This window comes from Pleurodeles waltl, chromosome 5, assembly GCF_031143425.1.
Source record: "Pleurodeles waltl isolate 20211129_DDA chromosome 5, aPleWal1.hap1.20221129, whole genome shotgun sequence".
NCBI classification, from domain to species: Eukaryota; Metazoa; Chordata; class Amphibia; order Caudata; family Salamandridae; genus Pleurodeles; species Pleurodeles waltl.
The window spans coordinates 1,669,671,330-1,669,689,683 of NC_090444.1; the positions used below are offsets into that span (position 1 = coordinate 1,669,671,330).

General features: G+C 49.3%; 2 protein-coding genes across 2 annotated transcripts; both read left to right on the top strand.

Annotated features, from left to right (window-relative positions):
- Window positions 1-666: 666 nt before the first annotated feature.
- GDF7 (growth differentiation factor 7) lies at window positions 667-12,823 on the top strand. The gene is made up of 2 exons (XM_069236001.1): window positions 667-1,055; window positions 8,447-12,823. Exons 1-2 carry the CDS (start codon window positions 782-784, stop codon window positions 9,367-9,369), a joined length of 1,197 nt encoding a protein of 398 aa, XP_069092102.1. The 5' UTR covers window positions 667-781; the 3' UTR covers window positions 9,370-12,823.
- A 668-nt stretch (window positions 12,824-13,491) lies between these two features.
- On the top strand, window positions 13,492-18,121 carry LOC138296663 (uncharacterized). The gene is made up of 2 exons (XM_069236002.1): window positions 13,492-14,826; window positions 17,784-18,121. Exons 1-2 carry the CDS (start codon window positions 14,226-14,228, stop codon window positions 17,819-17,821), a joined length of 639 nt encoding a protein of 212 aa, XP_069092103.1. The 5' UTR covers window positions 13,492-14,225; the 3' UTR covers window positions 17,822-18,121.
- The last annotated feature ends 233 nt before the right edge of the window (window positions 18,122-18,354 follow it).

Sequence of the window (18,354 nt, forward strand, 5' to 3'; positions counted from 1 at the left end):
GCTGCGCCCCCTACGGCGCCGCTGCCCGATTCACACGTTGTTGTCGGGGCCGGGATGTTACGTTGACATTCCATCAAAATAATTGGAATAGTTCGGAGTCTGGGACCATGCAGTCGGGGCTGGTTACCCCGAGTGACACAGGAAATGGGTACCTTGAACCCCCTTCTCCAAGTTCCCATCTGCACCTCGCCTCGCGCCCCTGCACCCCACCAGAGACGGTGGTAATAATTTCAGTGGGGCAGGAGCCGGGGAAGGCCGCGTTTGTAGAGAGCTGAGTAGAACCGTATTTAACAAACGCATCATTAAATGTGCATTGACTGGGATATTAATGCGCGCTCGGAGCACTAATAAAAATTATGGATGTGAAATTAAACGCTTGGAGAGCGGGGCCGGTGTCTGCTTGGAGTACCTACGTAAAAAGTGCTTTTTTGGCACGTGTTTGGTCTAGCTCTACCGCATTACCCTCCTTCCTGAAAAGTCTGTGTCATGTTCCAGCATCATTTGAAGATGTTATTAATTAGCCCTGCCCGCTCCCTCCCTCTGCCTGGCTCGCACAGCATGTTGTAAGCGCTGAGGCCATGGGCTCAGGCCGTCTCCCAGCCCCGCTGCCCTCATTGTTGAGGTGTCTGCCGCCGAAGGTGCTTCGTCTGCCCGCTCCGGCTAGCGCCTACTCTCCATCGCCGCCAGGGGGCGCTGCGGGTCGGCTTCAGCGGGGGAGTTCCCAAAGCCACCAGAGCCCCTCGCCTGCGCTCATTCCCCGGCAGAGAGCCCTGCGGAGACAATGGACCTGAGGAGGGCGGCCGCGCTGTGCCTGGGAGTGCTGGGCGCCTGCCTCTGGGGCAGCGAGAGCCCCCAGGCGGCGGCGGCGGTGCTGGCAGCGCCCGGCAGGGGCTCCGAGGAGCGCAGGGCCCCGCCGCGGAGGGGCGCGGTGGTGCCCCACGAGTACATGCTGTCCCTCTACAGGAGCCTGTCCGCGGGGGAGGCGCACAACCACAGCTCGGCCCGGCTCAGGAGCAGGGCCAACACCGTCACCAGCTTCGTGGACCAGGGCACAGGTGAGTCGGGCTGAGGGAGCAAGCGCATGACTGCTCGGGTGTGGGGGCAATGGAGAGCAGGTACCTGTTGGCACAGGAGTGAGGGCGACGGAGAGCTGGTACCTGTTGGCACGGGAGATGGGGCACTGGAGAGCAGGCACCTGTTTGCATAGGAGTGGGGGAAACGAAAGGAGGCATCTGTTGGCACAGGACTGGGGGCAATGGAGAGCAGATACCCGTGTGCCCAGGAGTGAGGGCAACGGAGAGCAGGAACCTGTTGGCACAGGACTGGGGGCAATGGAGAGCAGGCACCTGTTGGCACAGGAGTGGGACAATGGAGAGCAGGCACCTGTTGGCACAGGAGTGGGACAATGGAGAGCAGGCACCTGTTGGCACAGGACTGGGGGCAATGGAGAGCAGGCACCTGTTGGCACAGGAGTGGGACAATGGAGAGCAGGCACCTGTTGGCACAGGACTGGGGGCAATGGAGAGCAGGCACCTGTTGGCACAGGAGTGAGGGCGACGGAGAGCTGGTACCTGTTGGCACGGGAGATGGGGCAATGGAGAGCAGGCACCTGTTTGCATAGGAGTGGGGGAAACGAAAGGAGGCATCTGTTGGCACAGGAATGGGGGCAATGGAGAGCAGATACCCGTGTGCCCAGGAGTGAGGGCCACGGAGAGCAGGAACCTGTTGGCACAGGAGTGGGGTAACGGAGAGCAAGTACCTGTGGGCACAGGACTGGGGGCAATGGAGAGCAGGCACCTGTTGGCACAGGAGTGGGACAATGGAGCGCAGGCACCTGTTGGCACAGGAGTGGGGTAACGGAGAGCAAGTACCTGTGGGCACAGGACTGGGGGCAATGGAGAGCAGGCACCTGTTGGCACAGGAGTGGGACAATGGAGCGCAGGCACCTGTTGGCACAGGAGTGGCACACTTTAGGGGAGCAACTACCTGCCTGCACGCGGAAGTGCATCCAGAGTGACAGGTGCCTGCTCACCGAGTGGCGTTAACGTATCAAGCACTAAACTGCGCTGCAATCCCCTGACGGGGTAGTGGGCGTCAGCTGGCACAGGGCAGGAGAGGGCTCCTGCGTTTACAGGTGTGGGGCGCAGACATGCAGGCACCTGACAGCGCATGCCTAGGGCCCGGCATTTCAGGACCAGGTACGTGACTGCTCCTTAAATGTCAGGGCGCTATGAGAGCAGGCATATGTTTGCATAGCGCAGTGTGTGGTGCGCACTGGTGCTACGGGGCCCGGCTGTAAGAATTGGCTCCCCCTTGCAGCAGCGGGAGAGTCTGTCCAAGGTTCGCGCATCAAGGGGCGTGCGTGGGGAGAGGAGAGCAGACACCTATTTCCTATGTTGGCGATGAGGAGAGTTGGCTCCGGTGCACTCACTGCAGACCTGAGGGGAGGCGTCTGCTGGTTGCACATGGGCTCTGCGTGTTAGATGGCTGACCGCACTTGGTGCATGGTGGGGTCGGAGGCACCTGTCTGCGTACAGAAGCGGGATAGTGTTGGACTCACCTGCCTGCACGGTGGAAGGTTAAGGGGGCAGGCACCTGCCGGCACAAGTGTGCGAAGATGGGGGCGAGAGGTGACTGTGACATGTCGTGGTGGCTACACAAAGTGACATACTAATGAAAGAGTCACCTGCATGCACACAGTGGTACTGCAGCAGACACCTGCATGCACACAGTGGTACTGCAGCAGACACCTGCATGCACACAGTGGTAGCGCAGCAGACACCTGCATGCACTCAGTGGTACTGCAGCAGACACCTGCATGCACACAGTGCTAGCGCAGCAGACACCTGCATGCACACAGTGCTAGCGCAGCAGACACCTGAATGCACACAGTGGTACTGCAGCAGACACCTGCATGCACACAGTGGTAGCGCAGCAGACACCTGCATGCACACAGTGGTAGCGCAGCAGACACTGCATGCACACAGTGGTAGTGCAGCAGACACCTGCATGCACACAGTGGTACTGCAGCAGACACCTGCATGCACACAGTGGTAGCGCAGCAGACACCTGCATGCACACAGTGCTAGCGCAGCAGACACCTGCATGCACACAGTGGTACTGCAGCAGACACCTGCATGCACACAGTGGTAGCGCAGCAGACACCTGCATGCACACAGTGCTAGCGCAGCAGACACTGCATGCACACAGTGGTAACGCAGCAGACACCTGCATGCACACAGTGGTACTGCAGCAGACACCTGCATGCACACAGTGCTAGCGCAGCAGACACCTGCATGCACACAGTGCTAGCGCAGCAGACACCTACATGCACAGAGTAGCTTTCAAGGAGAAGGCATCTGTTGGCACACAGTGGTAGGCTAGTGCAGCAGACACCTGCATGCAGAGTAGCACGTCTTTTACAGCTGACTGCGTCACTTGCGCAAGGCACCCACTTGTAACCTAGATAGGCTTTAGTCACGTTTTGTACCATTTTAGTTTTTTTTTAAAACGTTAACGGAAAATATAATTATAAAGCGATTTTGCATTTTCTTGGAGGAAACGGGAATGCATATACATCTTCCGAGCAGACGCGAACGCCACCCTCACCCGCCACCCCCTTCCACCCCCCTCCCCCCCCCATACCTCCTAAGAGGCAACCCCGGTGCCTGCTGTGTGTCTTATTGTGGAATGTTTAATCCTCCTCAGAGAGGGGTCAGTGGGTCACATGTACACTCGGCAACGGAGCCCGCCCCTGGATGCGCAGAGAGTGGCAGAGGGGTAGAGCCCGGCTCCCACATCACCACACACCCCCATACCACACCCCCCGGCGGCGGTGTGGACGGCTTCGAATGTGATCGCACACGGGTGGGCTCTCAGGACATCCAGCCCTGGGCAGGAGGGCGCTGCCGCAGACACTGAAAGCCTGGGCTCGCCCTTCTCAGCCCCCCAGAGGGCTCTCTTCAGAGACCCGACACCCGTCCGTCTGGCAGTGCAGTGGGCAGCGGGTGTCTGTCAAGCCCTCTGCCTCCGCAGGTCCTTAACAAAAGTCGGAGTCATTTTTACCCTAGTCGGAGCTCTGGCACCACGGCGTGTATTCAGTTACCCAGAAAGGGCAGCTATTTTGTGAAAAGACATCTTTGACATCAGAAGTGTCACGACCCCCAGGAGCTCCGATCCGTTTTGCGCCCAGAGTGCCTCTTTCCCAGATGGCCCCACCCGCGCCGGTGTGTGGTGGCTGGCGATCACCGGCAGCATGCGGTGGTTGTTTGTTGCGCACCCCAAGGACCCGGCACTGCTCTTTGCCAAGCCCCCCCCGGGCAGCGGTGCCCCCGCCGGCAGCAAACCTCACGCAGCGGTTTCGTGTTTACTCAGTGTGCCTCTGAACGGCCCATGCGAGGCAGTCTCAAATACATGGCAATGTTTACAAAAAGCGACCCCCTCATTTCAATGCACGCTCGATATTGGAGCGGAGACCCACACCCCCCTGCGTATTTTACAACTTTTTTTTACAGCACTTGCCAACTGGAAGTGCACCCGTGCTTCTTTGCGCAGCATTACAGCGCGAAATGTCGGCGGGTCCACCGTTGTCATCGCATTACGCAGGAGCGGCAATTTTATTACAGAACGTATGTCAACATGTTACCGAGCAGGATGTACGGATACTAAATATAGAGACGCCAATGTATCATACACATTTGGCAATATGTTACGTGGAGGAGGTTAAAAACATTCTAGCCAATTAGAAGTACTGAGTGAGAAGAATTAGATTAGGGGGGTAGCGAATCTGAAAGCCTATAATGCACAGGAAAATTATAAAAGTTCATATGGAGATGGGCAATAATATACAGGTGGACGGTAAGGTATTATGCGGGGAAATTCGAATGTAAGACGCAGGAGATTGTCAAAATATGAGACCCGGAGGTTCAAATAAAATACAGTGGTTAGGGTAAAAAATTTACGATGCTCCTTTTTCACACAAAATATAAAAAGACACGAAGTGTAAAATAATTACACAAGGGAAATGCCATATATGATAGAATATTACATAGGGCAAAGACAAAAAGTGACGGAGGGAAAAATAAAATAGTACATAGCGGGAAATCCAACATGTTATAAACCACAGCATTATACGGCGCGTCTACAGCGTTTCTAAAGCGGAAGGCCAAAATATTAAAAAGTTCACATAGACAGGTGTCAAAATATGACAGAAGAGGCGGCAAGATCATTAACCGGAGCGCTGCCAAAAATATTACATGGGCATGCCAACGTGAAAACCGCCAAACGAATGCTGCGGTCGATGAAGGCCAAGGATAACACGTGTAATATCGGTGAGAGTAAACGCGACCTTCACCCGACGCGGGCTGGTAGAGGACTGGGCACGGTGGGGCGCACCGCTGCTCTGAGAGGGAGGGGCGGGGGGGGGCTAGGGGGGCCACGGAGCAGGTGAAGTGTGGTGGGCGCTGCGTGGGTTGGACACCACACACAGGGTCAGTAATAGTGTGCGTGGCTCTGCCGGCCGTGTGGTGTGGTGTCTTCGCACTGGCACAAAGTTCAGCACAATGCGGGGAGCCCTTCCCGCGCAGGGAGCGGATGTGGGGTGGCAGAGGCAGACCACCTCTCCCTGCCGCGGCCCGTGCAAGTAGTGTGTGGTAGGTAGCAATGGAGGCCGCAAGGGTGAGATGGTGGGTCTCCACCTAGGGGGCCAGAATTTCAATCTCCAAAACCGAGTCATTTCGCCAAAATAAAAGAAGGCCTATAATTTGATACCAACGGAGCGGCACAGAATGATTTTCCTCATCAACCTAGAATCACAGAAGAGGCCCTAAGAAAAATTTAAAAATGCATTTTTTAAATTCCGTAAAATACATTTTAATTGCATTGCTTTCTTATAAAGCTGCTAACTAGCCCTGCTGTGTAACAGACAAAAACATGCGTCCACCTACTCGTTCCAAAACACGAGCCAAATTTGCCTATAACAGCTCGGACACGGGGGGGGGGGGGGGGGGGGGCGTTGGGAGGGAGGGAACTCGGACGCATGGTCACCCGCCCCGTGCCACCAGCCTGTCCTGGCAGAGCTGGGTAGGCTCCCACCCCTCACATCCCCGTGCCGCCGGCCGCGCAGGTAGTGTGTGGTGGCAGAGCCGGGACGGCCCGAGAAGGGCTTCTGAACTCCGTCCAGCTCCAAAACTGGAACCATATGATGTCTTCAAAGGGGGCTCCTTATCTCCCAGCCCCGCTCTGCAGAATGCGGCCCCGCCCGCCGCGAACTAAATATATCACCTGCAGCTGTAACAGGCGATGCGTGTTGCGAACTTGTAGCGAGTTGGTCGTTTTGGGTTTCAGAGTCAGGGGCCAGATGGGAAAGTAAGCGAACCTCGCTTGCGCTTTTCTCCGCGGCCCTCGGCTGTTCGACGGCGGAGGCAAGGAGGCGCCCAGAGGGCAGGGGCGAGGGGTAGACCTTCCCACACGGTGCCCTAGCACCGCGCCCGCATGCCGCGAAGTGTGCGCAGCGGCACACCGAGGCCTTCTCACTGGCGCCAAAAACAAACATGTTTGGGAATACACCGCATAGTTTGTACTGCTTCACATGACACATGGTCTAGAAGTGTGTGTGTGTAAACCCGAGGAGAACTACTGAGTGTGCCATATATTATTCACTCAAATCTACACAGCGCGTTCACTACGTCTGTACAATGTTATCCCGGCGTCGTGGCCTTTCACTAGACCAACAGTGGTAATGTACAGATGCTTTAGAGATAGAGGATGTATAGCGGTTAAACACAACCTACATTTTTAATTCAGGTCAGTACCCATTGTTAGCTCTACTTTGAAGAGAAATAGGAGTTTGAAGCTAGCTACCCCAAATCTTTAACATGAGAACGAGACAACTCATCCCATTTGTTGTATGGTCCTGTTTGCGTGTTTTGGAGTTCTGCTGCCCTTTACAATCCACTCTGCCTTCAGCCTTCTGGTTTATAGTGTCATCATATACCCTCTGTAGCAATATTGGACCATATTACATGGTTAGTTTTCATGAGTATATTCTTGATAAAACAATGGGCAGTGATGAGGACCAGTGGATTTATGTAATTCTGTGGTTCCAGTGTATACTAAATTGTTATGGATTTACCATATTTATTTCAAAATTTGTAAATTTCACAATATTATTTCGAGTTCAAATGGATGAAAGTAATGCTGCCAGAAAGTGTACCTCATAATTAAATATTTGCCACATAATTCAGGTAACCTAGCCACTTAATTTGGTTCAGCATCATTTGGATAATTGCTCCACATAATTTGGTCTTTCATGCCAAACAGGTTTGGGAACTGTAGTTATGACGATGAAGTCTGTAGTTTAAGGAACTGATTTCCATATGTCACAAGGAGCTGTAAAATATCAGTTCTCATACAACTGAATTTTGCGCAGTTAAAACAGACAATTATATTCATATTCAAGTGTTTCTCAATGCCGGAGCCTCTTTCCTACTTGCTTTTACATGCACCAATCTGAAAAATGTTTATCTGAACTACAGAAAATAAATCTGTCTGCCTGTCTATCTATAAGTACACTTTTATTTGAATGGGGAAGCTTTGTGTTGAAACTTGGTTGCCATTCCACACATGGTTTCCAGCAGCAACTTGCCGTGTCTTACAATACCGTCTTCAGTGCCAGCCGTCAGTGGCATACGTCGGCTGTCATCTTGATTATTTTAACTAGAGGGGACACTTTTGTGGCAGGGCTGTGGTGATAGGTAATGTGACCTAGTCTCTATGTGTCCCTAGAAAGCCTTCCACCGAAGTTAGCAGAAATTGGTTTTATTGTTCAACAATGTTCGTCCTTTCACCTGGTTGTTTGTTTGAGGGTGATTCATCACCCCCGGGCATGATTGTCTCCCAGAACACCCTCTCCTCCAGAACATATGCTGTGCTTTTTATTAACTATGAAGCAGCTGTGTGTTTTCTCATCCACATCCGTAGAAAAGGAAGACAAAGGAAAACCACCCTCTTAAATTGATGTTAAGCAACAGTTTCCACTGCAAGCAGGATTATACACAAACTACTGCATTACAGCACACATTGCCTACGCGGGAGGAGGCTCTGCTTGTTTAGCCAAAAATGTCTATATTTTTCAGCTTTTTTAATCGGCCTCTGGGTTTCCTGTTTCCCTCTTCTTGAGCCAAGAAGAACAATATTGTTGAACCTTTTTTACTTAACTGCCCTCTTGCTGAGCCAAAAATGTCAATATTTCGAAACTTTCTATTCCTGCATGGAAGGAGTCTACCTCTCACATAGCCAAAAATGTCACTATTTCGATCTTTGTTTTCCCTTCCATAGTATCCCTTATTTAAATGCAGGCCTCCATCTTTCTGCATTAAGCCCCCTTGCATGTTGGCAAAACTATGGTCCTCATTATCCTCACCTGCCTTTCCTTTATCTCTTCTAGATGACCCAACCCCAGAGGCTTCTTTGGAACAGAGGTACCTGTTTGACATCTCCAGCTTGCCAGAGATGGATCAAGTGGTGGCTGCTGAGCTAAGGGTCTTGTGGAAAAGCCCTGCCGGCCTGGATTCATGGGCGTCTCTAGAAGGCAGCCCACTGCGCTTACTGCTTTACACCTGCCCTGGTGCCCGTGAGGAGCCACATCTGCTGGACTCCAGGGCTGCGGACCCCTTGGACTCCACGCTCGAACAGTGGGAGGTGTTTGATGTATGGGGGGCTGTGAGGGAGCGTGGGCCTGGGGCAACTGTGTGCCTTATACTCAGAATGATGGGGGGTTCACCTGAGCAAGCCCTGTCACCAACACTGTGGGGCTTCGGACGACAGGAAAGACCCCCACACCAGGAGGCTCTTCTGGTGGCCTCCTCGCACTCCAGGAAAAAAGAAAACCTCTTCAAGGAAATCCGGGATAAACTCAGACATATGGGAAGCAACAAGGCCTCAAAGCCTGTCTTCAGGGGCCAGGAATCACCAATAAAGCACCGCCGCAGGAGGAGGACAACCCTTACCACTCGGTCTGGGGGAGGAGGGAAAGGACAGGGCAAGAGGGCTAGGACTCGGTGCAGTAGGAAGCCCCTGCATGTCAACTTCAAGGAGCTAGGCTGGGACGACTGGATAATCGCGCCCCTGGATTACGAGGCGCACCACTGTGAGGGGGTCTGCGACTTCCCCCTGAGGTCCCACCTAGAGCCCACCAACCATGCCATCATACAGACCCTGATGAACTCCATGGACCCGGAGTCCACACCACCCAGCTGTTGCGTGCCCTCGAAACTCAGTCCTATCAGCATCCTGTACATAGACTCTGGCAACAATGTGGTGTACAAACAGTATGAGGACATGGTGGTGGAGACCTGTGGCTGCAGGTAGCAGACCCTTACCGAAGACCCTGACTGTGGTAGAGACCAGCCTCAAACCCCGCTACCTTTTACAGTAAAAGGTAAGCTGAGGTCAGAGACAAGCACGGGTCAAGTCCATGCATACCTTGCTCTCGGCCAACTTAAACATGGGTGCGACCGACACATGTGGAGAGATTGAGGCAGTCTGACAGGAAAAAAATGCCACCTGCTTATGAGGCAGTAGCACCAGACAGTGATTCTTCTGAAGGCATGCAACAATATGTGACTTTTCTCACAGACTCATTGAATCCTGGTGATAAATGAGTTGGACCAGTGTTTTAAGCTTTACGCTTTAAGCTCCTACCTAGCAAAGTCTGACTGCAAGAATGAAATATATTCTTAATACACAAGCAACGCATGCCCAACAAAAAAATAAGTCCCTAGTTACTGTCTGAAACCACCCATATGCCAAACACACACAATTACCCCTTGCCCAAACAATGTCTGTATACAAATACACACTACTAGTCATTCCCCACATGCAATACTCATACCATACTCTTACTATAGATGCAAGCAATATTTGCCAGCACAATTCACCCACGTAGAATCACACACCGTGGTATGGTTGGGCAGCCACTGCCAACATGTATTTTTCTAAATCTGCTGTACATTGTCCTAACCGTACACAGGCAGCTACCATACCAAGCACGCACTCTTACCTCTGTTTCCAAGAAGACTTCCTACTGCTTTCGTAGAGGCGTCTTTATGGGATTATTGACATGTAGCTTCATCCTGTTGTCAAGAACTTGTTACATCCGCTTTTTTGTAAGTCTCCAGAGTTCAGCAAAGTTCAATAATTTACTGCTTCCAAGGAGGTCACCCAGAAGCCACCTCTTGGCGACACTCTCGGCTGCTTCAGCAGTGGTCACCCACTCTGTGCCCACCTTCACCATTTCACTTGAAGGTATCACTAATTTAGGTGTGGATGGGTTACAAAAGAGCTCACCCAAGGCGAGCAACCCTTTGTCAACACGCTGACTTTACATTGGCTCCGTTTTCACTGCTTCATCACCACCCTCAGCTTCTTCAGTGGGGGACCACCCCTATGTGCCCCTCCTTTACCATTCAGTAGAGGTCGGCCATACTTTGGGTGTAGAGAGGTCACAAAACAGCTCACCCTACCAGACCCGCCCAATCACAAACTAAGTCGTCTTGTAGTCACTTCTTTAGGCCACCACAAGCTGCTTCATTAGTAGTCAGCCATTTTGTTTCCAACATTCCCACTTCACTCTGTGCAATGCTAACTTTTATTGGGATTCTGGTAAACGAAGAATTCGGTGCCTTTAAACAGCTGGAACATTAGGTCGAATCTGCTAAAGCCGGCCAAAACAAAACTGGGGCCTTCACGTAAAACCTTATCCTGTTGCAAAAGACAGTGCATGGTGGAAGGTAGCTAGAAACTGAAACTATTGTGCACGACTCAATTTATCAAGAAACGTTACACACAGAACAACATTTAATAAGCACAATGTAAATTCAATCGAAAATGTCGCCATAGGCTGTGTTGTGTGAACGTACTCCACCAGGAGTGTAAGAGAAAGCAGGCAGGACGCCGCTATGAGTATCCGCCACTAGGGGGCAGCAGGGTGAAGGGCGGAGTTCACTCTCCGCTTCCTCAGAGGCTTTTCCCTGGCAGTGCCTTCAGCAAGGGGCTCCTTGTTTACATTCAGACATAGGCTACACTTCTGCGTCACGCTCGTGCTGGCACTTTCCATTACTTTTCCTGTCACTTTTTCTCTAGTAAATTAAGTTCGTGCAAGGGTATTTTTTTATGTTGTTTATGTGCTTGCTCCAACCACAGGAAACCCTCCGCCTGTGTTTCTTTGGTTCATGAAATAACACCCTTTTTTTTGTACTAAAATCGGGCAGCCTGGTCTGCGCCTTTCACTGTGCTGAGTCATCATTCCTACTGGGTGATTATAAGTTATGAGTCCCCTTTCCACCGAACGTTTCCTAATTGCTAAAACTAAAAATTAGGGAGTAAACAGATTTGCTTTGCAGTCAGAACAGTATTCCCTTTTGGCCCTCAGCGCTCCAACGCGCCTTTTACTGCAACATACAGTTTTACCCTGTCCACATCTGCCTTTATCCGCCTGGCACGAGCGAACACCGCGGTTCTCACGCGCTGCCAGCACAACTTGTGATTTGCTCGAATATGACAGTGGGGCCTTAAACTTGAAGTGAAAAAAAAAAATCAACGTATGCATCAGTGCGACAAAAGGGAACATTTGTTTGCACTATACTTGTTGCTTGTGTAATACACAAAAGAGGAACCATCTTGTTGACTTAACCACACTTTTGCCACTGCCAAATCATGGAGCAACCTGTATCAAACGTTTATCCTTTGTAAATCAGGATCTGAAAAATAAAACGTTTCTTCTTTTCCAGTGTTAAAGATCCAACTATGTTTGAGGTAAAGTTTTCCTTATTCAACGCACAAGTAACAAAATAGCACAATTTACTTTGCTCCATTTTCGGTTATCTGTGCACCAAGATTCCTTCGTTAAATGTTTCATTGCACATGTAAAATGACATATAAGTAATACAAGGATTTTATATATTTAACAACGTATCTATAATCCGACTCCTCCATTTTTGCTCTGGTGCAAAAATATGTCTGTGATATGGACCAAAGCAAGGTTCATTTGCTACATTCTCTATGAAGGATACAGAAAATAGTACCAAGTGGATTTGCCATATTCATTAACATATTCACATGCAGCTATATGAGGTTCCTCGAACCAGGTCTATCCAATGCAGCTGCACCCAGAGCTGTATTCCTATCAAAACCCACGGTGGCTCCCATTCTAATCAAACATGGCCTCAAATTAAAAAGGCCCCCTTTGAAATGACTGCACGTCAGCCTGCATTGGTTACGTGACTGCATTATGTGTGGCAGGTAGGGCTCTTCCCTGCAGTCACTTTCCTAATAACTTAAAATATGCCACCCAGCTTCACGAAAGGCACAGCTAGCTTGTTCATTTCATTTGTTGGTCTAAAACGGAAACCAAACCCTGCATTTGCACGTTATTCCAATATGTATTACCGTGTTACCTGGAGTCGAAAACTGGCATAAAGCACCAGCTTTAGACCACAAAATTGGGACGCCTGTCAACCTGAGAGCGAATGCGTTTCAGAGTATATTTGCGCTCAATGGGCCTTAGTCGCAAAGTCATGCGTGCTCCCAGCGTGCATAGGGCCTGGTTTAGAGTGGAGGGAAGGGGCAACAGAAAATCGTCTGATTTCTGGAGGCCGCACTAAATCCAACGAGAATCTGTTGACACAATTTCCTCCTCCACATTACCCCTGAGATAAATTAAACATTGCCTCTGAATTCTCCTCCAGATTTCACACATTCTCCATAAACTGGAGGATTTTATTACAAGACAGGAGGCTCATATTATGCTATTCTTTTCATGCTTTATTTTAAACAGCAGCCAAGAAACTACAAATCCCAGAATCCCTGGGAAAAAACTACAAAACTGCGTCACAATGGGATCCACCAATCACACGACGATCCCCATAATAACTATCTTGACTGAGAGCAACAAGCCCTCTTTTCTTGCTGCTCGCAGTCAAGATAAGTACACTGCTCACGTTTTTATATGTTTTGTCTATGACTTTATAATGTAGTTATATGGTGTTTCATATGTTCATAACTTTTTATTCTGTCACTGTTCTTGTGGGGTTTTTCTTGTCTTAGATAGACTGTCCTCCGAAATTTATTTTCATTTCTAACGCGCTCGCGCGCTCCATTGCGCATTCCGCGCTGGCAGGCCGACTGTCAGAACGTTCTATCAACGTTCTGACAGCCGCGCCTCAACTAACGGCATTCTTGAAATTCTTTCCCACACGCGGCGGCTTCAGCGTGTGCTCAGCGTGTGTTCAGCTCCTTCACGCTCGTTTTATTTTTACGAGCGTTTGGCAAACAACTCCTCAACGTGTTCAGCTTTACACGCTTGACTGCCCGGCTTAATTCACTGACTTTCAATACAATTCCTCCTGTGGCTTCACACGCTTTGCTGTATTTCAAGCGTGTTTTTTCCCTTAAGGTTAGTGGCACACACCCTCAACCCCGGCCAGCCTCCCTAAGTCAGTTAACCCTTTCCCAACTATTTTCCTTTGGTTTAAACAGGATTTTTCCTGTTCTTCTCCCTTTTTATTAATTTTAGATATTCTTGTTTCCCCACTATGTCAGAGGACGACCAAACCCAGTCCATAAAGGACAATTTGAAATCCTTTATTAAGGATTCAGTCCAACACGCTGTCTCAGTGTCTATGTTGGACGTTTAAAAAAATCTGGAAGCCTCTATCTCGAAACTGCTTCACGCACCCAAAGCGAACCCTCTTTTGAGAGGCAAGAAATGTGTGTCCTACTCCAAGGACAGTTCAAAAGGCGTTTCTCATAAATTTGGGCCTCCAACCCGAGAGGCGAAATCTTCGGGTCTCCCCTCCTCCTCCCTTAATATCCTTCATTTACGGGACACGGATAGTGATGGGGATGATGATGTCTTACAAGACAATCTAGATGATGATTATTTTGATGGGCCTCCGGAGAAAAGGCGAAAAATTTCTCCTTATGAGTACTCCCCTCACTTAGTGCCCGACGACCTGGTTGATCCGGTCGGCAAACCTTTGTTTGACCCTACTTCTATACATCATCCCAATTCTTCGGAATGGTTCCCCTCCGATCACGTTTCGGATTATGTCTCCTTTTATCTCCGACACCCCCTGGATAAATCATCCAGAAATAAATTGAAATCTGAATGTCCCAGACCCTCCCTCCCCTTTTAAGTTACAGATACCCCTGCCATTGATCTAAATATGCTCCTTTTCTTCACGAAATTTGGTAAAGATCCCAAGAAAGGAGTTGACCGGGCCTGGTCAAATTGTCAAGATAGACTCCTAGACTTGGTGGGTCCCCTCACCAGGATTTTCGATCTTGCTGAGGAAGCCAAGATGGAAGGCTCGCAAGTGGATCCCGATACCCTCTCCAACTTGGCTCAACAGGCTATTTGTATGTTGGGCAACGCCAACTCCTACATTTCCCAGGAACGTCGCAAAAGCCTCCTCCTCAGGATTGATCCAAAACTCAGCACATTTGCTTCTAAGGAGGAAGGCCTTAATGCTGATGGTCTACTTTTTGGAGACTCTTTCATGAAGGGGATGGGCAAGTACGTCTCTACTTTTAATTCCCTGGACAAAGCCCATTATTCAATGAAGAGAATTTTTTCCAATCGGGTTTTTGGAAGGGCCGACAAAGGAAGGAGCCGTTTCTCATCAAGAGGTCAATCCCTCAACAGAGGCTTCTACACCCAGTCCAACCAGCTCGAGGTGTATCAAGGATACAAACCCCAATTCTACCCCCGCAGATTCCGCGGCGGCCGCAACAGGGGTTACAGAGCCAAAGGAGAACAACTTGCAGGTAAGAACTTTCAGTTCTGGCCTTCCTCCAGTAGGAGGCAGACTAGCTTTGTGTTTAAACGTTTGGCTGTCAATAACTTCCGACCCTTGGATAATCCAGACCGTCCAAGGCTATTGCATAGAACTTTATCAGACCCCTTCTCAACCCTTCCTTCCTCATCCTCTTCGGTTTTCTCACGATCAATCTCGCCTCATTCAAGATGAGATACAAGGTTTACTGTCAAAGCAAGCTATCGAAGAAGTGGTCATCGACCCTTCAGGGTTTCTCAGCAATATCTTTCTGGTTCAAAAGAAAAACAAAAAACATCGTCCGGTCATAAACTTAAAGGAGTTTAACAACTTCGTAGTGTATCACCACTTCAAGATGGAAACTATTCTCCATCTCAGGGATATCCTTCTTCACAAAGACTGGTTAGTTCGCATAGATCTCCAGGACGCCTACCTTTCAGTACCGGTGCATCCTTCATTCAGAAAATTTCTTCAGTTCCGGTGGGAACATTCTTTCTTTCGTTTCAAAAATCTTCCCTTCAGCCTTTCTTCTGCCCCTTGGTGCTTCACCAAGATACTCAAACCCGTGGTGGCCTTTCTCAGGGCTCAAGGAATACGCCTTATCGTCTATCTCGACGACTTCCTACTTATGGCCCAAGACAAGTCTTCCCTGACATCCCATCTAAAAATTTGTCAGGACCTCCTTTCTCAGTTGGGGTTCCTTATAAACTTCCAAAAGTCATCTCTTGTTCCTTCCCAAACTCTCGAGTTCCTTGGCTTCCTCGTCAACACAGCCGAGTCGATTCTCCAACTTCCTCAGGACAAAGTTTCTTTGATAAAGAAAGAAATTTGTCATGCCTTGTCTCTCCCTTATACTTCCCTCCGGGCACTGGCTCGTCTAGTAGGCCTCCTTTCCTCTTCCATCCAGGCCATATTTCCGGGCCCTCTTCACTACAGAGCCCTTCAGAGGCTCAAGATCCGCCACCTTCAACAGAGACTGTCATATTCGGATCAGGTTGTTCTCGACGCGGACTCCAGGGAAGAACTCACATGGTGGATGAGTCATTTAGACACCTGGAACGGGAGAACGATTTTCTCTGCCGCCCCAGATCTTGTCTTAGAATCAGATGCAAGTCTGACAGGATGGAGCGCAAGATGTGGTCCACACTCGACTGGCGGACCATGGTCCGTTCAGGAGTCGTCAATGCACATAAACTGTTTAGAGATGCTTGCAGGTTCCTTTGCCATCCAGTCCTTTACCAAAGACAGAGTAAAATGTTCCATTCTTCTCAGAATGGACAATCTATCTGCAGTAACTTATATAAACCGCCTGGGCGGGACACGATCCAAACCTTTAGCTCTTTTGGCCAAGAGTCTTTGGGAGTTTTGCCTTCACAAAAATATTTCGGTCAGAGCGGAATACCTACCAGGCAATCTCAATGTTGTGGCCGATTGGTTCTCGAGGCACTCCCACGACTCAAGCGATTGGCGTCTTCACCCTTCTATATTTAAGCGTCTTTCTTCTATCTTCGGTATAATGTCCATAGACCTCTTTGCCTCAAGACTCAACTCCCATCTTCCCGAATTCTTCAGCTGGAGACCAGATCCCTTAGCCTTGGCTTCCGATGCTTTTCTCCAGCCGTGGCCTCCTTCCCTTCTGTACGCCTTCCCCCCCTTTCTCTTTATTGCCCGAGTCCTAGCACACGTACGCCGTCAGGGCTCTTCCCTAGTTCTAATCACCCCATTCTGGCAGTCTCAACCCTGGTTTCCGACCCTATTAGAACTCTCGTCAGATCTTCCAGTCCTGATCTCCCCTTTCCCAGACCTTCTTTTGAATCCCCAGGGACATCCTCACAACCTCATATTACAAGGTTCTCTATTTCTCATAGCGTGGAGAGTTTCGGGGCTTCCTGGAGAACCCCAGGAATTTCACAGCAGGCTGTCCAATTCATCCAACAATCTTGGGCGCCGGGTACCTCAAAGGTCTATAGAGGGGCTTGGTCAGTATGGTGCAGCTGGTGTATGGACAGGGATTCCGATCCCGTTTCAGCTAGCGTTACCTTAGTTGTAAATTTTCTAGCTTCCTTAACCTCTCAGGGCAAAGCGTACCGTACCGTTAATACCTATAGATCAGCAATATCTTCAGAACATGTCAGGGTGGATGGTAGACCAGTGGGAGAGCACCCCTTAATTTGCCGCCTATTAAAAGGAATACGTTTTTCCAAACCCCCAAATATAATTCTGTGTGGGATGTGAACTCCGTCCTCCGTCTTCTCCTTTCTTGGCCTGATAATTCGGACCTCTCGTTAAAATATCTGTCTGCTAAAATCACTATGCTCCTCTGTTTGGTCTCTATCAAACGAGTTTCTGATGTTAAAGCTCTGGATGTTTCCTCCTTTCATTTCTCTGCCTTCGGTGTGTGTTTTAATGTGGCTAGACGTACTAAGACCAATTTGTGCTTTACCCCTTTTTTCCCTCCCAACCTAAGTTGTGTGTGGCTAATTGCTTGAAAATGTACGTTTCACGAACTGCAGATCTCAGGACAGCCTCTTCTTCACAGTTACTGATTTCCTATCAAAAGCCCCACAAACCTGTCTCATCTCCCACTTTAGCCCGTTGGCTTAAGTGGCTGATGGATTTGGCTGGTATCCCTATTGACATTTATGGTGCACATTCCGTTAGAGGAGCTGCAGCTTCTAAGGCCTTTTTTGCTGGGGCTAGTTTACAGGATATCCTTAGATCTGCAGATTGGTCTAACGTCAATACGTTTAGAACGTTCTATTGTAAACCGGTTGATCATACTCTGCAGAATGTTGTGTCATTGCTTTGAACAAGCATAATATGAGCCTTCTGTCTTGTAATAAAATTGAGATTTTCCTAGCCTTGGTGTCAGAAAGGCTAGATTTTATTAAAGACAAGGAGGCGAGTATTATCCCGCCTCTTCTAACCCTCCCTGTTCTTTTATTCTAGTTGCCTCCACCGCAACCAATAACAGCGCTGCGGTCTGATCAGCTTCCTTCAACTCCTTCTTGACCTTCTCTTCAACCAACAGGATCTACACAGGGTTATCCTTTCCTCAAGGCCTTCTGTATAGACGTCCTTTCAGCATTTTTGACTCTTTATGGTTTATTGCTGTTTTTCTCGCATCGTTCTATTGACTGACTTTCGCAAGAAAAGAGGGCTTGTTGCTCTCAGTCAAGATAGTTATTATGGGGATCGTCGTGTGATTGGTGGATCCCATTGTGACGCAGTTTTGTATTTTTTTCCCAGGAATTCTGGGATTTGTAGTTTCTTGGCTGCTGTTTAAAATAAAGCATGAAAAGAATAGCATAATACTTGCCTCCTTGTCTTTAATAAAATCTAGCCTTTCTGACACCAAGGCTAGGAAAATCTCAATTTTCTGTTACCGCTCAGCTCTGAATTAGACCCTAAATTCATTATGGGGTCCACCAACGCGACAAGTAACGTTTTTAAACATTACGTATATTTATTTATGAACTACACCATGAATATAGTAGTTTTTTTCTGTCAGAGGGCTTTC

Excerpts from the sequence above, each read along its gene's own strand:
- LOC138296663 (XM_069236002.1), top strand. The coding sequence starts at position 14,226 with ATGCTCCTTTTCTTCACGAAATTTGGTAAAGATCCCAAGAAAGGAGTT. Across the intron at positions 14,827-17,783 it reads CAAAGGAGAACAACTTGCAG|TTGCCTCCACCGCAACCAAT; the intron begins GTAAGAACTTTC and ends CTTTTATTCTAG.
- GDF7 (XM_069236001.1), top strand. The coding sequence starts at position 782 with ATGGACCTGAGGAGGGCGGCCGCGCTGTGCCTGGGAGTGCTGGGCGCC. Across the intron at positions 1,056-8,446 it reads CTTCGTGGACCAGGGCACAG|ATGACCCAACCCCAGAGGCT; the intron begins GTGAGTCGGGCT and ends TATCTCTTCTAG.